The following is a 19,776-nucleotide window of genomic DNA, read 5'->3' as shown; positions in this document are numbered from 1 at the left end:
CACATGGTCCAACAAGGTTTGTCTGTGTAGTCTTTCACGTGCGGCTCCTTTCAAAAGTGGGTCAGTAGATCAGTAGAGCAGCGCTGCCTTCACTGTGCAGCAGGGGGAGGCACTCGCTCCCTGGCGCTTTAACAAGACCATGGAGCATACGGTGATGTCAGCAAGGAAACTTTCTGAAGCCATCATTAGTTAAACATATATAAATTAATGTATAGCCTAAATTAAACTCTAATAAATTGCAAAGAAGAATAAAATGAAAAGTTCCCAAAAAAAAGTAATTTACTAATCTATATTGTCTGTGATGATGTTATAAAAATTACTCCTCAGTTTCAGTGACACACTCTAAAATCATCTTGGAATGTTAAATGAATACTAGCCGAGAATATATTTGCCAGACAGACAAGTAAAATATACAGGTGCATTAGGTTCCACATAAATTCATTACATTTAGTCCCAAGAGAACACTGTAGGATTTTTTTTTTAAAGTTGGCTATTAAATGGAAACTCCCTATTAAGTATGTTTTTTATGGCTTTTATTTTCTTCCTTGGGGCAGCAGTCTGTATAAGCTTAGAACACTGTCAATACTCTAATGAAAGTGTATTTCCCAATCAGCTTTAGACAATAGGATATAAAAAAGTAGCCAATATGCTATATATAAATGCATATTGAAAAAATGTCCCTTTATATCAAAACAAAAATAATTCCTATCTGTGTTACATTATTGTTCATTTTAAATATGTCAATATTATAGCTGGGCTGTCAAATCCAGATGGTGTCGGTTGTTAAAACTTTAACATTTCATCATGTTTATGGAATGTTTTGCATGCAAAGTCCTGCAAATTAACTCTTAACACAAAACATCTGCAGTTTATTTATCCAAAAGCACAAAGAGGTCTTTCTCTTTATTTCCATTTTGTCTCTCTCTCCTTCTTTGTCTTTCACTTGTAAACACACACGTGTTTTACCAACTGCTTTTTATTTCGAAACACGACATTTAAGCTGGATGCTAAGATCACATCAGCATATTTACTGTGGCAAGGGCTCTTTGATTTAATGTTTGCAAAGCTAGTGAATTACCTGGAGGTCTGTCGTCACCTTGAGTGCATTACAATGTACATAGATAGCCTAGTTCAAGAGGGAAAACTCTAAAATGCAAAGAATAGGAAAAACAGGACAAATGCAGCTCAAAGTGCTTTACAATTTAAATACATTTTTAAAAAATGAAATATGTAAAGGAAGCAACAGTCAGATAACACTTCTCAAAGAACTCCTGCAACACACATCCCCTATTCACATGTTTAATATACAAAACAGGTCACAGTTTACAAAAAAGTGTAGTTCAATGGAAAGCTTTAATTACTTTTTAGATACCATAATTTATTTGTGTTTTATGTCAAATGTCTAAAGTCTAACTGAGGTCACAAGCTGTTGGTGTAGCAGTCGAATCGCAAGTTTGTGATTCTGATTTTAAGTGTCGTATAAACCTCTGGTAATGATACCATTCATATGTTACAGTGAAAAACAAAATATTTTCACTGATATGCAAGTAAAGGGAGTAAAACATGTCTCACCAAAGGAAAATAATTAGGTTGCATTATTTCAAAAATGTTCAATATGCAACACATATAAACTTTTGAATATGACTTTTCCACCAAAGTGTTGGCTACTGCTGACAATGTTTGCATTTTAAGTGAATGAAGCGTTTGAGTGACACACATTGAATGTATCTCTTTAAAAAAAGAATAAAATACATACATACAAAGTGATTTATTACTGTGTGATCTTGTTCCAAATATGCTTGACTGACTGTGTTTCTGAGTACATGACGTATAGCCTCTGCTATTATTGCTGAGAACGTTCATGGTCCGTGTTCGTATGCATATGCCCACTGTAGCTTCCTGCCTGAAAAAGCCATCTAAACTTGCATGTGATTTGTAAGTTGTAAGGAGTTGCAGGCATTGTGGGTCAGTCACCCAGAAATAACCTGGAACATACTGTACTTTAACTGTAGGATTTAAAGCTCCCCTGCTGTTTCTGCATCCATCCAAGACCACAATACTTGTCGTTATGATTCTAGAAGTAAACAGAAACTCTGAGCTCTGTACGACCATATAAATGTCTGAGGAGGATCAGATCACACTGTAAAATAACCATATCATGCTGACCTCAAGCTGAGGTGACAAGACAGTTAGAAATATTTAACTTGATTGTATTTTACATGTTGTAGTTGTTTTGTGACTCTTTGGAGTCATTGTGAGTCTCTTGGTCATAATCTTGTGCTTTACTTTGATTGTTTTGCATCTCTTTGTGGTTATTTCAAGTATCTTTGCAGAAAAAATGTCTCTTTGTTATTTTGTTTGTTGTTGTGGCTGCCGTGTGTCTCTTTGTAGTAATTTTGTGTTGTTTTTTGTAGATGTTTTGTGTCTGTTGTTATTTCGAGTGTCTTTGTAGTAATTTTGTGTCTCATCTCTTGCATCTCTTGGTCATTGTTTTCTTTCTTTTTGAAGTTATTTTCTTTCTGCACACAGTTGCTATGGGGATTTTGCATCTCTTTTTAGCTATTTTGTATCTCTTTGTGGTTGTTTTGAGTATCTTTGTAGTCATTTCAAGTATCCTTGTAGCCATTTTGTGTGTCTTTGTAGTAATTTTGTGTCTCTTTTTAGTTATTTTGAGTATTTTTGTGGTAATTTTGCATGTCTTTGTCTTAAGTTTGTCTCTTTGTGGTTGTTTTGCTTCTCTTTGTAGTTATTTTATTTGTCGTAGTAGTCGCTGTGTGTCTCTTTGTAGTAGTTTTGTTGCTTTTTTTGTAGTAATGTTGTGTCTGTTGTTGTTTTGTGTTCATTTTGCATCTCTTTGTAGTTGTTTTCTTTCTTGTCGTGCATCTTTTTGTAGTTATTTTCTTTCTTGTTACAGTGGTTTATCTCTTTGTAGTCATTTTGCTGTTGTCATTTTGGGTGTTTTTGTAGTCATTTTGCATCTCTTAGTGGTAGTTTGGCATCTCTAGCTATTTTGTGTCTCTTTGTAGCTATTTTAAATATCTTTGGAGCAATTTTTGTTTCTTTCTAGTCATTTTGTGTCTCTTTGTGGTTATTTTGAGTATCTTTGTAGTTTCTATGTCTAATGTAATTTTGTTTCTCCTCGAATCAACAGCAGTGAATTTAGGCTTTGTTGTTTCCAAAATGCCATTGCTGCATTCAGCTAAAGCGAAGCTTGAAATAAAAGTGAACAAATTGAAACAGCAATATCTACCCTCCATTATCGATGCATGGGACAGAATTTGAAGTTATGTGATTGGATGTTTGTTGCTGAAGTGAACATTAGGAGTCATTGATAACTTCTCCACTGAAGTGTTTATGTATACAGGCTTGAGCTCAACCTTCGACTTTTTATCAAAGACCCGGATACTTTTTGTTTCACTGATTATAGATTCTTCATGCAACAAACTATTTTCTAACATTTATTGACGAAATGATTAATCAGTATAATAATCAACACATTAATCAGTGATAAAACAAGTGTTGTAGTCCTAATTACAGTATTACTAATGACATTTTTCAGAAAACTGGAACAAATGTAAACTATAAAAGCTACTGTAGCCACAGTTTGCGTTGGTAAAATCTACTAAAAAGAAGTCTAGACAGACGTTATTGCATTTTGGATGAGCAACAATAAAGGTGCAGTGACTACAGAGCAAGCAAGCCGCTGTTTACATACTGCACACATTAGTGGTCTGAACATGGAGCACTAATGGAATAATTAAATTGCAAAGCGATTCTGACACTGCTGATGGATCTGGAAGCTGCGGCCTTGAAGCAGCCATCCGGTGTTGATTATCAACAAAAGGAAGTGCTCTTCTATGCTTGAGCTGAAATGTTTTGTGTGAATACAGACTATCCATCCTTTTGTGCGCGTGGGTTGGATGTTTGAGTCAGAGGTGAGAAATGACAGATATTTGTATAGTTTGAAAGGATGTTTTCAGGCTAAGCAGGCTACAGTCTCACACTTAAAACTGCCGCTGTGCATGTTTGTTTGGGTAGTCAACATGCTCTCTATCTTGGCCAAAGCAGGGATGTAATGAATGGAATCCTATTATAGAAATATTCAGTCGCCTTTGTATCTCAGTGTGAAAAAGGAGGACAGTTGCATTTATAAGCTGCGGTCCCTGGCAGGTCGATGGTGTACGTGTATATAAGAAAAAGACAACATACAAAAGCACAGAAACACATCAGCACAGATAAAAACGGATCGATGGCACACAAGAAAAGCACATGACAAGGCACATGTGCCAAAACAATACGACAAAAGCACTATTAATAAAATAATGACCTATCCATATAACCTAAAACATTTGTAGTCGTTGTCGTCATGTTATGTCTCTTAGTTGTTTTGTGTCTATTTATGGTTATTATGCCTGCTTTTGTGGTGATTTTGTGTCTCTTTGCAGTTCCTTTTAATCTGTTTGTGGTCTTTTTGTGTCTTTGTGGTCATTTTTTGGGGCGGCTCAGGCTCAGAGGCAGAGCGCAGGTGAAGGCTAGGAGGCCCCCTGACCCTTTAGGGCCCTGGGCCTGTGCCCCGTAGGCCCATTCAGTAAACTTTCCATGCCAGTAAATGTACATAGGAGTTAATTTCCAACATACAGTAACCAGGCTAAAATTTAAAAAGTTCTGTATGTTTAACATAAAGAAGATTTTTCCACATCAAAAAGAAGTCCTCGTTAAAAAGTACTATAACTATTTTACATACATTTTATATTCATTTTGTACAACTGTTCTTTTTTTAAATTTCATTTTAGAAGCATGTGTTTGTAGAGGGCATGTATTTGTATATATTTACAAAAACTTGAAAGTGTTACACCACTAAAAATCCCAATAAATACATCTATTATTGGTAAACTTATTTTAATTAATCTGTGAATTGCCCTCAATATTACGTTTTACCTCTACCTGCTAAACTGGGAGACATTTCTTTAGAATTAGGATTGCAGCCCTCTTATCAACATTTCAAAGTGTAGGCCTCACACTCCCATGTTTAAGTGCAGACTAAATAAATACAGATGCAACCCTCATGAATATTTAACGCTGTCTTACTTTCAAACCAGGAAATCTTTTTCCACTTTGCTGGAGTTTTTTAATTAAAGAGTAGTTATTCATGTGCACAAGAGTTGCCAACCCTTAAACCCAGCTTGTAGATGTTTGCTGTGGCTGTTTAGTGCAAACTGTCACTGTAATTTACGCTCTTTAAACACTCTGTTTAACATTCCCTGTTGTGTGTTTGTGCTGTTATTACTTGGCTCGGTGGCGAAGGAAACATTGCAGCACTTGCTTTGGTTATGTGGAAATTTTAAGCAAGAAGTTCTGAGCTCGAGCAGAAGACTGAAATGAACTGTCTGCATAATCATCCTCTGTGTTTTGTGGGGTATTTTCTTGAAAAGTGTGTCACAAGTCAGGTAGGCATTGGCAGATGCTTCAGATTTTGGGGTTTTGGGTTTATTGCCCATTTTACGGCAGTATCTGTCTTTTTTTTAAAGATATGTTTTTGGGCATTTCCACCTTTAATGTATAGGACAGCCAAGTGTGAAAGGGAGAGAGAGAGAGAGAGAGAGGGGAGTGACATGCAGCAAAGGGCCATAGGCCGGACTTGAACCCGGGCCGCTGCGGCAGCAGCCTTGTATATGGGGCACCTGCTCTACCACTAAGCCACCGACACCCCAGTATCTGTCTTTTTATTGCTGAAATAGATGTATATTGCTTTGTATTGTATCAAATAAGGGTATTCACTGGTGTTCTTGTGGACTTTTCCTGGCTATAAATCATCATGTCTATAATGCAAATCAGGTCATCTTTATTTTCCTCGACCAAATACCATAAAGTTATTCAAGTGGGATAAAATGTACACTTGTTAGAAAATGTACAGCCGCAAAAAACTGCATGTAGGTCATATCGTGCGTACTCTTGTACTGTTGGTCACACTGAGTTTGTTACACTCCTGTGCTTCTCCACCGTGGGTGGTGGTCTACGTTTCTGCGTTTCAGTAATATGGAACATCATCTGCTGCCCTGCAGGCTCTGCCTCTCATCAGCACTCTTGTCACGACAGGAGCTTTTGGCTCAGGCGTGCTCACAGCATTGCACAAAGCAGGCACACTCATTTCCTACATGGCACGTTTTAAGCAGTCTGCTGGCAGGGCTCACACAGGTACCCGGGAGAATGTTCCTGTCTTCTAAGGAAACAGGAAAAAGTGTGACGTTGGAGGCAGTGCATTGTGCTGCGTCACTGGTGAAGAGGTGTGGTGGGTGGGTGGAAGGGAGAGCTGGCAAGCGTTCTTTCCCACATTCCATTTTTGCGTCAGTGATGACCTACTAACTCCGGAGGGATTAAAGACAATTATCTCAATATTGGGAAAAGTTGTGTTTGTTTTTGAGGTTTGACTTTTGTTCCAGTGGAAAGGCTCACTGTAATCCCTTAGTACATGCTTCCTTGCAGGTTTATTTCATTTAGGAATCTGTACATAAAGCATTCTTCATATATCACTGTCTAAAAGTTGAGGGGAGCTTGAAAAACACTGTTTTTAAATGTTGCAGCTCATGCTATGGGTTCATCATGACAAGTATGCCATTTCTTCCTGAAGTGAGAAAAATGTGGGTCAGTCACGGTCAGCAGTCACGTTGAAAAGCTGTCTTCACTTTTTTTCCTAACACTTTTTCATGAAAGAAATGTCACAATTTAAATTAGGATAGTCCTGAGAGGGAAGTAGGTCAGTGTTACAGCATTATATAAATGTTAGGTAAGACGATAGCCCAAACCCCATTTGCTCTCACGTGCCTGTTAAACTGACAAACTCTGTGCATAGCTGGAGGTTTGGCGCCATTCAATGGCAACCTTCAGCCAGTGCACAGAGAGAGGAACAGATGACGACAGAAGACTGAGCCAAGGCATTTTAAAGTGTGTGTGTGTGTGTGTGTGTGTGTGTGTGTGTGAGAGAGAGAGAGAGTGTGAGGGGGGGAGGGGGAGTTGGTTTGGCAAGAGACTAGAAAAGACAAGAATTTTGGCAGTCCTGCTCTGTTTCAAATGTTTTTGGCAGGCACGGGTCAGCTTTTAAAACCTCTCCACAGTAAAAAGTACATTCCTGAGTGAGATATCAGCCCTTTAAAAACGATTGCCACCCACTACCGCAAACACATTTATGAGTCATTGATTGTTTGCTCACAAAACTATCGGGCTTTTGAGGACTGTGCTAGAATAACTTCAAAACCAGAAAAACAGACGAACATGAAGAATACACAAACACACAAGATGGGCCCCTTTATGATTGGCAAATTCAGATCTATGCACATGTCTGCTTTGTGGAACTCTTACGGCAGCGAATACAGCCCATAATAATTGTAGCTAGTGGTAAGTGCTGTTTTGGATGATTTCATAGAATCACAGTTAGAAAGAATTTATTACGAGGCAGGTTTTATTTACAAGGAATTTGCAATTTATATTAAATGTACAATAAACTTACTAAGAGGAATAAAAACAAGGCAAAGTAGTGCAACACTCAGAGCAATATGTTCTTATCCCAGCTTCTCATGTATTGCAGCTTGTTCAGTGGACTTTTATGGCTAAATATGACGTGCTCCGTATCCTGGGTACATCTGTTGTTGATGTTCTGGGACACCGTGTCAATTTACCCCTGTTACATGCATTGCGTCTTTTCAAAATACACTTCCGTTTTCACAGGAAATGTACCGTTTTTGCTTATTAGATGCATTTCTTGTGCAACAAACACACATGATTAGGTTAAGGAAACAAAAGCACGTCACCTCCTGGGTGACAATCTGGTGTTGTTGGACTCCTTCACCACCCTGCAGTCTGCCCCATAGGGTCTTTCCAGCTACTTAAATTACATTAGACTGCCATGACAATTTTAATTTTTAAAGCAACTGAAAATCTATTTTCATTTATATCTATAAATAGATATCTACAAATGAATGAATCTGCAGGCAGCAGGTTAAGCTCTCTGTTTGTGGTCCGATTAGTATTGTCCGGTCACGTTTGAGCAGAGTTTGGTTGCACGCATACATAGGCTAAAATACAATCTTAGAACCTGTCGACAATTCTCTGACAATGATGTAGCTTTTCTTTAGCAATCTGCATTCATATGCAGATATTTGTTTATGAAGATTAGTTGTTTTTTTTTTTAACTCAAACTCCATTCTCACCTCTCTGATGGCACATGAAAGGGGAAGTCTTGACCTGGATATCTGTTATCAGGGTACCCTCTAGTAACCTTTGAATTCGCTTGCCCCCTGCAGCTAGACCGATAGCTGATGGGTTTCAAGATTGCTGAATATCTAATTATGGAATTTAACAATGGCTGACTACTTCATTCTAAAAATTTAAATGCACCTAAATTTAATGCATTGAAATATTTTTCTTTGAAAAGCATCTATCTGAATTTATATGGCTTGAATTGAATTGAATCCCCTCCCTCCAGTCGTGCAATTTAAAAAAGCATATTGAAAATACATTCTTGAAGTTCACAAATAGAGAAAATTCATAAGTTTGAAATAAAAAATGAAAGTTTCTCAAATTCTGAATTAAAACAATGCTTAAATTTAATGGTGAAATTCAAACAAGAAAATACAAAATACAAAATTCAAGATGGAAGATTTAAAATTGAACATTAAAGCTGCAGAAGAAAGTCAATCTCGATTCAACAGACTCTAAATTTTCGAAATTGTAAAACTTGAAATGAGCCTCTGGAAATTTCAGAGAGGAGACTTTAAACCACAGAAATTCAAATAGATGGTTTTTCAAAGTAAAACAAAACCAGTGGTTTTAATTTAGTGGTAAATAGTTTTGGCCTTTACTGGCTTCCACAGACGTATGGATTTCTGTATATTTTATATTTTAAAATAACTTTTTCAGGCAATTGTTTTCACTATTCACAATTTTTTTGTAGGCTATTCATTAAAATCGTATTGACAATGCTGCTATGATGACTTAAATGTTTAGAAATACATAAATCAAGAAAGCTGCAATTCTATGATTACTTTGAAATATAAAAAAGGTCAAAGAAACTGGGTGCGGCAGTTTCCGGCATTGCCAGTTATTTGCCCAATATCATATACCCATGTTAGCATTCCTTATCCAGTCCATGTGTGCCTTTGTATTTGTATTCATTTTCTGTTTCGTCATGCACTTTTTTCTAAATCTGGTTCAAGGAATTTTCCCTTAATAAGAACCAGATTTTAATCAGCCTCACTCCTCTTGAAGAATGTTTTTTATTCGCTCTTGATATTAGCAATGAACCCACTGAACCCGAGTGGCAGAGCAGGTCATATTAATTTATTTAAGATGAATCATTAATAGGAAATCTGACAAGCCAGTGCTACAGAGCTGTCGAGGCTGACATATTTATTTGCAGTTGCTCACATCACTGTGATGGTTGTCTTCATGTATCAGATCCCGCTGCAGAGGAGGAAGGCCCAAGCCAAGCTGGCCCCTCGCTGTCAGCTGTCGAGCTGCCAAGGAAACGAAAGGGAGATGTGGAGGAGAGGTCACACACCCATGTACAGTAAGAGGAGCCCCTATGTTGTTTGTCAAGAAAACTCAGTGTCATTTTACTTTTTGGTCTCTGGAGCAAATATGTTTACCGTACTGCAGAATGTAAACATTCCTCTTAAATGACCAGCCTGTGACCCACAATATGTCTGACCTCACAGGCAGAGCGATGACTTCCAAATGGACAGTGACCTCAGCAGGTACACTCACTTCTTGGCTTTGTTTACACACTGCCCTATAGAGAATACTGGCAATGAATTTGAGTTTTGATCCTTTTATTTGCAGATCTGGAGGGGAGGATCAGCAAGTCAAAATGAAATGCTTCAGGTAATGCTATTTTTACATCAAATTACAGCGCCATCTGTGTCTTAAAAAGCCTTTGTGACTGAGATTGATGTCATTTAATGTGACCAGCTATTTTAAAACCATAATGACTTTTGTAATTTTAAAATAATTGCATGATGAACTCCAAGTAATTATTCCTCCCCAAAATAGATACAGTGGGTAGAAATGTCTGATTTCTGACTGTGCCTGCAGGGAGCCTCACCGACAGATTGAGAAGCGGAGGAGGGATAAAATGAACACCCTCATTGACGAGCTGTCCGCCATGATCCCTGCCTGTCAGCCCATGGCTCGGAAACTTGACAAACTCACTGTACTGCGGAAGGCAGTGCAACACCTGAAAGCCCTCAAAGGTAAGCCCTAACCCACCTGGTCGTTTAAAATGTCAGTGAAGTCTGATCGGTTTCATCTAAAATCTTGTGTCACCTGTGTTTTTAGCTGGGACAAGCAGCGCCTTTACAGACACCGCATACAAGCCTTCCATCCTGCCTCATGATGACATCAGGCAGCTTCTGCTCAGGGTGGGTGCTCATGTACGACCCCAACTACTCTTACTCTATTGTCACATATATCTGTCTGTATTAATATGTCTGTTAATCTATCTTTCCACCAGGCTGCGGACGGTTTCCTGTTAGTTGTAAGTTGTGACAGGGCTAAAATCCTGTTCATCTCTGAGTCCGTCTCCAAGATCCTCAACTTTAACCGGGTGTGTTCCACTTCTACATAACACACTCATTTTGCTGTCATTAGCCAGATATATTAAAACCAAAGTTGCAAACCATGTTGATGGTTCGGCCGGCTGAGATGCTCATCGTTTAACTTAAGTGCAAATTTACCTTTTCTTTTTGCATTTCATTTTCTCTCTTTTAAACATCGTCAAAATTAGCCAAAAATGGCATAAAGTATGGAGCCACAAAACTGACAAAAGGTAGTAAAATTATATCAGACCAGTCAACAATATAACTAAGAACATCAATAAATAACAGTAAGTTAAAAAGTGAAGTGTTAAAAGTAAAAAAAAAAAGGAAAAAGGAATTCATAGATTTATACGGTTTACATTTTATAAGTTTAAAAAAGTAGGGCTCTATTTTCCTTTACCACCAGTCATTTGAAAATTAAAGGTTGACTTATGTCACTGAGTTTATCTTTGAATTTTTCAGCTCCTTTGTTTTCCTTTTTTTAGCATGCTTTCACACCTAACCTGTTTGGTTCGGTTAAAACAAACTCAGTGCTGCAGTGGTGCGGACTGAAAAAATGAACCGAGACCACTTGAAAAGTTGGGTCTCAGTCTGCTTCCACATCTGGTGCAGTTCGTTTGCGGTGTGAAAGCAAATGAACCAACCACAGGATTTTATGACAGAAGATATGGGATCATGATGTCAAAAGTTAAACTACTAATGAATCCATCTGCTGATTGCAAAACATATTGGCGATTTAAAATTGATCTGTATTACGTAGAAAAACCTAATTATGCTTTCGGTAACTATGGTAACATGTATGACGCTTTTAACGTCCTTGAAAAACTGATTGGTGGGTGATGGAAATTTTTCTGCATTTTGTCAGTTTGGGGCACCATAGAAAAGACTCCTGCTCACATTATGTGCACCAGTTTGTGCTGGTGCCACATATCATTTTGTGGTTAAGGAGCCGCATTTTTACACCTCAGTCTTCACATAAACTGCAGTTGTGGACACAGAATTGTTTATGTGGATATAATTGGAAAACAAAAGCACATGAAACATTTTACTGAAACACTGATGAAGGCCTGATAATAGCAAGTAAAACTTCACAGTCAAATTCTTCTGCGGGGCCAGCAATGTCTCAGCTTTTAGATATATATTTCTTTAACGTCAGTTTGTAGGGCTTGGCAGCCAGAATGATAACCACACCTGCTCTACATTCTTTCACCACATTTTCCAGCTATGAGATGGACTGCAGGCAAGCAGAGAGGAATGGAGTTTCAGAGGGATGCAAGAGAAAAGCTACTAAAGTAATCTGACACCATGTCTGCAGGGCAGCATGCGTTATTTTTGGGTTTACCAATGAACCATGACTGGAAACATGCTGCAGCAATCCAGATACATGTCCTGTATATAGAGCTAACAAACAGTGAGTTTTCTTGAAATGTATCTGTATAAGTTTTGACACAATGTGCAGTATGACGATCAGGGCAGTAGAAGAGCAGGAAAGGATACACAACTAAACAAGCAAGCAACTGGTAGCAGATTATAAATGCACAATAATGTGCTAATAAGTGGATGGGATGTATGTAATCTGGCTTCACAGGTGGAGCTGACCGGGCAGAGCTTGTTTGATTTCATCCACCCCAAAGACATCAACAAGTTGAAGGAACAGCTGTCATCTTCGGAGAACACACGCCAACGCCTCATTGATGCTGCAAGTACGTCTGTTGCCATGTCATGTCATCATGCTGGGAACCAGATGACTCTGCCAGCGCAGGTTTTTCTTGCTTTGGCAGATGCATTTGCAATTGGTCTGGTGATGCCAGACTATTAGGTCTGAGGAACAATTGACACTGTAACCCAGTGTGGAAGAGTTGAAGACACCGTATTAACATTGTAGCTAGTAAGACAAGAATCACTTTGTGTGATAGCTGTAAATGCTGTCTGTTGTGTGCAGCTGGTGTTCAAGTCCAGGTGGATTCCCCCGTCAGGCCTCCCCACTTTTCCACTGGAGCTCGGAGATCCTTCTTCTGTCGGATGAAGCACAGTCGGGTATCAGGGAAGCAAGGGGACAAACACTCACTGCCCAGTACTTCCAAAAAGAAAGGTGAGCTTTGTGGCTGTTAGCATCAGATTTTGTGGCACAAGGCACCTTCTAGTGTCCGCATGAGACGTACTGGGCTCTCAGCTAGCTCCAGTGTAACCTGACCTGTGGCATAACGTCATGTGAAAATCGAGAAAGTCCATGTAGGGGACTCTTACCTAGGAGATTGGCATTTGTCTCCCATGTGCAACCAAAAGTCAACACTGAGTTGGCATGTGTGTTGTCATACAGGTCACATGACATACACCACACCTATGCGTCTTCACCTAACTAAATAGTTTTGTCGCCTAATCCTTAGGTAGTTTTGGTAACAAAACCTACACTTCCTGTAAACACGGAAGTTTATTTTGAAAAGACACAATGTATGCAACAAGCAGAGAATTGACACTTTGTCCCTGAACCTTCAAAACCGACGCTAGTGGAGTACCTTAAGCATCATAGTTGTAAGTTTAGGGCCACTGTCCAAGTTGCCAGATTTGATATGTGTCTTCTACCAATCGTTTTTTGGTTGGAGACACTTAACTTCTGATTTACAATAAACTCATGTATGGACATAAATCTTAGTTCAATCAAATAAATATATAACACATGTTGGGTTTGTGGAAGGAGCTGACGGCAGCTAACAGCATTGCCATGAGTGTATCAGCAAGAGAGTCCCCCAGGAATGAGTCCTAAAACCTGGAAATTAGCATTGTGCTAACTCACTAGCACGAGTTAGCATTTTTCCACATTTTTACCACCATTTTACCTTTGTCTCAAAGCCAAAGAGTTTTTTGAACAGGTTTTTGGTTAGATGCCTGAAATAAAGGGCTCTAGTTTCGCAGACCCGGCAAGGTGGGGGCCTGCGCTTCGCCAACTGGGTGTGGCCAGGCGGATTTTGCAAGTTTGGCACACCGTGCGCCTGGTGCAGCTACTCCTCTTTCCCACCTCCGTCCCTCCTACCTGCGCAAGTTGGAAAGAGAGAGGAGAGAAGGCGTGGAGTGGGTTTTACACACATCACACCAATCAAATGAGCCCCTCACCTCGCCCTTAAATGTGCTTTGATCTGACATCAGATGTGACGGGACAGTCGATATAGAGATACATTTATGTGCTGATTGCAGATAGTTGCATTGAATAGTGTTTTTTTTGGGTATTTATTGCATTGTTAATGAGCCTGATATTCTGGAAACCTGCCTGTGAGGTTTTGGTGACATGTGCGCACTGTCCACCAGTCAGCCATACTTCGGCTTGCGCTCTGCCTGCGCTGACAGTAGACCTGGTTTCAGCTGGCGAGCTTTTAGCGCACCTTTGGCGAAGCCTTTTGGCACGAAACTGTCACTGCGCCAAGCTGGATCTGTCGACACCTCCCCCTGCTGCGCCGCCACACCCATCTCAGCGCACCTCGGTCTGCCAAACTACCAAACTGAGCACGCCTCGGGTTGCGCTGCTTGAAACTAGCTCTGCACGGGGTTTGCCACCCTGCGCTGTGCCGGGAAACTAGGGCCCAAAGTCTGTTTAAGAGACTTTTGCGTTTTGTTCTTCAATATAAAATGTGTCAGTAAATACCCCACTGATGAACTTTGAAGTCTCTTTGTATTTTTAAAAAGGTGGTTGCTATCAAGTGGCTAAATGAGACTACAGAATGTCATCATGCCGAGCTGCAGTAAACGTGGCTTTCGTTTTTTTATGGTGGCGTTGTTTAGTCATGCAACAGTGGTGTAGTTTCTTTTTAGCCTAACATTATCTTAGCTTAGCTTTCAACCTCTGGTAATTGCATCTATTATGAAAATGGTGTTCATTTGTGAAGATTATCTTGCTGAACAATACCTGTAAGTATCATAAACGTCATCATCAGCCTAGAGAAAGACATCATCCCTGGAGAACTCTATAAGAAGGAATATTAGGTTATAATGTCCTTGCTTAAAGGCGCTGTATGTAAGAATGTGGCCAAAACGGTTACTGCACTCAAATTCAAAATACTGCCGCGAGTCGTGTCCGCCCCCCCTCCCCTACAGATTCGAGGTTGCTGGACAGCGGCACGCTGGAGACTGATTTGTTTGCCCATGGGCGGCTGCCGTGGCAGGGCCGTGTCACCGCGTCCTTGATCTTCGGTTTTCCAGCGGACCGTTCGAGCAAGTCCGGCTTCTCTGCTGCTAATGCTGCTGCCGGGATACAGCAGAGGAGGAGCCGGCTGCTCATGCTGCTTGCTGTGCTGCTGTAGCTCAGTCGTAACTGTAACTGATGCTGAGACTCTACTGACTGCGTGACTGGTAGACGGAGGTGGGTGGCGCAACAGGCCAAAACACAAATTCAAAACATAAACATGATATGCGGACTGTAAAAATGTTTTTTAAATGCAAATATTCTGGCTGTACTATTGGTTGGTGAGATCAGTATGTTATATGAACATTATTCCTCAGTCTCTGTGATATATTAGGAGGATTTTACGACTATTTGCTTTAGATTTCTTACATATAACTCCTTTAACGTTTGAATGTACAAGATTGGTTGTGACAAATCAGCTGAAAGCCGCATAATTGTTGAGCGATTGTGAAGCATGAATGAAACCATTTATACTAATAAGCAAATACAAATGCAGTGCAGTTTGCTCTGTCTGAACTAATGGTAGGACTTTAAATAATCCCATTGAGACACTTTATTGTAAAATGATGAATTAACTTCATTGTGGACAAATATGCACAGACAGAGACCAAAGCTTTGACTTTCCCTCAGTGCACATGACTACTAGTTGCACTAATCTGGCCCTGCTCCTGCACAGAGCAGTGTCCTATTTTAAAGTAAGTACTTCCAAATGATTCTCAGTTTTACTCTTGAAATACCAGATGGATGGGGTGTGCTGCTGAAGGCAACTCAACAACTGTTTGTAAATATGGATTTAAACACAGTTTCATGATTATGAGTTGTTTTCTTTTTTCTAAAAAAAAAACAAAAAACAAAAAAACACCCTGTTGCGCAGGAATATATACTGATTCATTGTATTTTTTTGGAGGCGTTTGGCTTGAAAATGGTCAAATACCAAAATAATATTGCGGCTTTGAGCTTTGAGCCCCAGATGGATTTGCATTTGCTTTCAGAATCTCATATTGATTGAGCCCTAGATAGCTGACACTACTGAATGGGCTCTCTGCAGCACACCCCACTCATTTGCCACTTCAGGCTAGGTGAGATCAATTGTAATCTCAGAAGTGTTATATTTAAAGCCATTTTGGCCATAATATCATACTAACATCACAGATTACAAATATACAAAGAGAAACACACTGACCCTCTTTAATCCAAAGCTCCTATGGATCAGTGCTATTTTGGATCATTTTACTGCTGTTGCCTTGCTCTCTGGAGAGCACTTGAGGTGATCCAACTGAGAAGAGCTGCCTGACTGAGTTATTTCTTGAGAAGATTGAAACTTTTCAGCTTTGTATATACAGTCATGTTCAGTCCTGGGCCAGCGAGGCACTTTGGCCCAAACAGATGAGGAGGAGGATTGAGAATGTTTACTAAAAGATTAATAATATATTTAAATGTGTTTCTAGGCAATGAGGTCAGTGTTCGGGGAGCCAGTGGAAAACAAACAAAATACAGTGGAAAATATGCCCTGCCTTTAGGATCTGATCTGGATCTGGTGAAAAGTGGTGGGCGTAGCTTGGTTGTTATCTCATCTAACCCCTCCCTCCACCTGTTGGCAAAAGTTTATTAAAGTTGAGTGCAAGTAGGTGAGCCTAAAACTTTGTTTGTACGGCAAGGCATGACCTCAATTTCCACAGACAGAAGGAACAAAAACTACTCTCTTGTTCTGTTTCTGTTCTTTTTATTTAAGGTAATATAATACTGCCACTTGTTTTTCGCCATCAGGTTCCCCACTTCACACATAATATTTTCAGTTTCAGTTTAATTCTGAATACAAATGAATTTCTGTTGTTAGAACACATGCAATTTGTTACTTCTGGACTTTTCACAATGTGGGTCAGTTTTTCTGAGTGATTTCTTGGTGAAAAGAATTCAGAGTTTGAATGAGACTTTCCCCAAACAGATACTACAATTTAAAAAACAAGTGGTCCTGCACAGGAAGTAGGTCAGTGATACAGCATTGTATAACCACATAGTAACAACATGGCCCAAACCCCACTGACTGTAAACCTAATTGTGGTGACACAAACAGGAGCTGTGGTGCCACTCAGTGGCCAATCTCAACAACTTCACCGTAGTATATAAAGAAGGGAGGCAATGCCTTTTTAAGTTTTTGGTCCGATCATTTTCTCTTATAGTTATACTTTGTTCTGCCATATACCCTATTCACCAATAAGCCACAACATTAAAACCACTGATGATGATGTTAAATAATTACAATGCATTGTTCTGCTGAGAAACCTTGGGTCCTAGCATTCATGTGGATGCCACTTGACATGCTCCACACACCCAAACACCATCAAAGACCAAGTACACCCCCTCATTGCAACAGCACTCCCTGATGGCAGTGCCCCCCCAGCAGGGCAATGTACCATGCCAGACTTAAAAGACAACCCAGGAATGGCCTGAGAAATGTGACAAAGAAGTCAAAGTGTCTACCTGGCCTCCAAATTTCCTAGATCCTAGTCCGATCAAGCACCTGTTGGACTTGCCTGTACCCCACCTCACAACCCATAGTAATCAAATGATCTGTTGCCAATGTCCTGGTGCCAGACATCCCAGAATACCCCCAGAGGTTCTGTGCCCATGCCTTGAAAGGTCCAGTTCAAGTCCAATCCAAGAAGGTTCCACGAACGTGACTTGGCTCTGTGGTACGAGCGTGTCCCCACAAATGCTCGATTGCATTGGGATCTGGGGAATTTGGAGGCCAAGTCAACACCTTGAGCAGTTTTTGTGGTGTGGCATTTTGAATTTTCCTGCTGGGGGGGCACTGCCATCACAGAGTGCTGTTGCCTTGAGGGGGTGTGCTTGATCTGCAGTGCCGTTTGGGTTGGTGGTGCGTGTAAGTTGGCATCCACATGAATGCCGGGACCCATGGTTTCCCAGCAGAATACTGCATTGTATCAAGATGATCAAAGTAACTCACTTCATCTACTACTGGTTTTATTGGTGTGGCTGATCAGTTAGTAGGAGTAATACAAATGTAACATGACTTTAAATAAAAAAAGTACATAATATAATGTGTTTGTTCTTTTGCAAATTCAGTAAAGGTAATATAGTTATGTGAGTACATCAAATCAAAAATGTTGAGAACCACTCACTGATCTGGATTAAGAACTAAATATGTATTACTCTGCTGCTGGAAATAGCCCCCAATCTGTTATAATGAGAAAACAAAATGCTATTTTTTTATTTGTCATCTCAAGAAACAATCCTGGGTATCTTGATCTTGATGAGATTGTTCAGGTTACAAACTCAAGTTTAAAAATTATTTTCATCTCAAGTCCCAGACAACAATAAGTGTCCTCTGAGGAAGACTCTCCACAGGATTCCCAAACTGTTAGTGTATCATCATGAAGGGAGCCCTATGAAAAAAAGGGTGTGAAAGTAGTGAATGTGTGAAGCCGTGATTGTCACAGCCTCTAATGCATCCACTCATGATGCATTCTGTCTGATCCCAACCTGTGCCCAAGTGCGCCACAGGTACATCATAGTAGGTTGGCCATGAAATTACTAAAGGTGTGTCTGGCATGCATCTAGTAACAGGATATGACCTTTTTGTAATTATCTCATAGTCTTTAGATAGCAAAATATAACATCCTTTTGTTTTCTTGTGATAATGGGTTGATTATCTTTTTATCACACGATGACAAAAGTTGTTTTCTTGATATAATAAGGTAATTACCTCGTGACCTTGAGATGGCGGCAGCAAAAAATGATTGGAAGCACAGCCATTCTCAGTTTCCATTATATAGTGATCCTGATATATAGCCTATGTCTTAAATGTTTGGATAGAAGCAGTTGAAAAGTATAAAATCCAATATAATACAATTTACAAATGACTTGTTTTTGTGCCCACAGACACTTACAGATACTGTACCCTCCACTGCACTGGATACATGCGGAGCTGGCCCAGCAGCCAGCTGGAATCAGAGGGTGACACTGAGAAGGAAACTTCAAGCCTGACCTGCCTGGTGACGGTGTGCCGCCTCCTCACTCAGGTGTCCCATCAGCCGTCCAAAGAAATCAGCGTTAAGCCCTCTGAGTTTATTACCCGCTGTGCCATTGATGGCAAGTTCACTTTTGTAGAACAACAGTGAGTTTTCCGATTTTAACTTCCTCCACCTACACAAGCAACCATCTATCTTTCTGTTGAGTCATGGATTTGGTCTAAGCACAAGGTTCTACTGAGAAAATAATGGCAGAGTCGTGGCGAGGAGGCCTCTGAGCGCATTAACAGAACTTTGTCAGTTCAACTGTCAGTGGAGATAATCCTTTTTGTCTTTGCCATTGTTTCTCAGAAGGAGCTATGCATCCTGATGGCATCACCTGAAAAGCTCTTCTCATTTTTTGGAAGTAATTTCACCACAAGTATAGTGAATCATTTAATCAGATTTCCCAAATGTGTGACTGCTGAATGTTGATGAGGCTTATGTATACAGTATTTACTTTCATTCTATTTTCATGGGTCACTATTTTTGAACGAACACAATCCTGAGAGATGGCGAAAGAGACTGAGAAAGCCAAAAGAAGTAAACAGCCACTGTATCCTCTCTCTTTCCTAGAGCCACAACAGTTATCGGTTACTTGCCGCAGGAAGTTCTCGGCACATCGTGTTATGAGTACTTCCACCAGGACGACCTGCAGCACCTTGCAGAGAAACACAGGCAAGGTGATGGAGCAAAGCAACCACAACTGAAAACTTAAATCCTACACCTGATTGAATTAAGAACTTAATTCAGATAACTGTTCCCAAAATAAGATATTTGGGTTTGAAAAGTGCAGCACTCATTTTTAGAAAATTTCAAGACCTTTGCAAGATAGTCTCACTCCCAACTCGTCACATACAGCAGCTTGGTAAGTGGGCTTATGTGTCAAACTATGACGCTCAAGGTACCCCATCATATCTGTTTGTTACATGCTACAGGGTCCTTTCAAAATAAACTTCTGTGTTCACAGGAAAACTAGATT

General features: G+C 39.9%; 1 protein-coding gene across 3 annotated transcripts in view; it reads left to right on the top strand.

Moving 5' to 3' along the window:
- Positions 1–19,776, top strand: part of LOC125882753 (aryl hydrocarbon receptor nuclear translocator-like protein 2) — a 31,092-nt gene that overhangs the window by 929 nt on the left and 10,387 nt on the right. For all 3 annotated transcript variants that reach the window (XM_049566605.1, XM_049566604.1, XM_049566603.1), the window contains exons 2-11: positions 9,451–9,562; positions 9,711–9,749; positions 9,835–9,876; positions 10,087–10,244; positions 10,330–10,412; positions 10,505–10,597; positions 12,178–12,292; positions 12,532–12,681; positions 18,667–18,901; positions 19,371–19,477. In XM_049566605.1, the coding sequence (XP_049422562.1) occupies positions 9,451–9,562; positions 9,711–9,749; positions 9,835–9,876; positions 10,087–10,244; positions 10,330–10,412; positions 10,505–10,597; positions 12,178–12,292; positions 12,532–12,681; positions 18,667–18,901; positions 19,371–19,477 (1,134 nt within the window). The remainder of the gene's footprint in view (positions 1–9,450; positions 9,563–9,710; positions 9,750–9,834; positions 9,877–10,086; positions 10,245–10,329; positions 10,413–10,504; positions 10,598–12,177; positions 12,293–12,531; positions 12,682–18,666; positions 18,902–19,370; positions 19,478–19,776) is intronic.

The sequence above is a fragment of the Epinephelus fuscoguttatus genome, linkage group LG22, assembly GCF_011397635.1.
Source record: "Epinephelus fuscoguttatus linkage group LG22, E.fuscoguttatus.final_Chr_v1".
In the NCBI taxonomy this organism is placed as follows: Eukaryota; Metazoa; Chordata; class Actinopteri; order Perciformes; family Serranidae; genus Epinephelus; species Epinephelus fuscoguttatus.
Note: the sequence above shows the minus strand (reverse complement) of the source record. Positions and strands in the feature narration are given on the sequence as shown.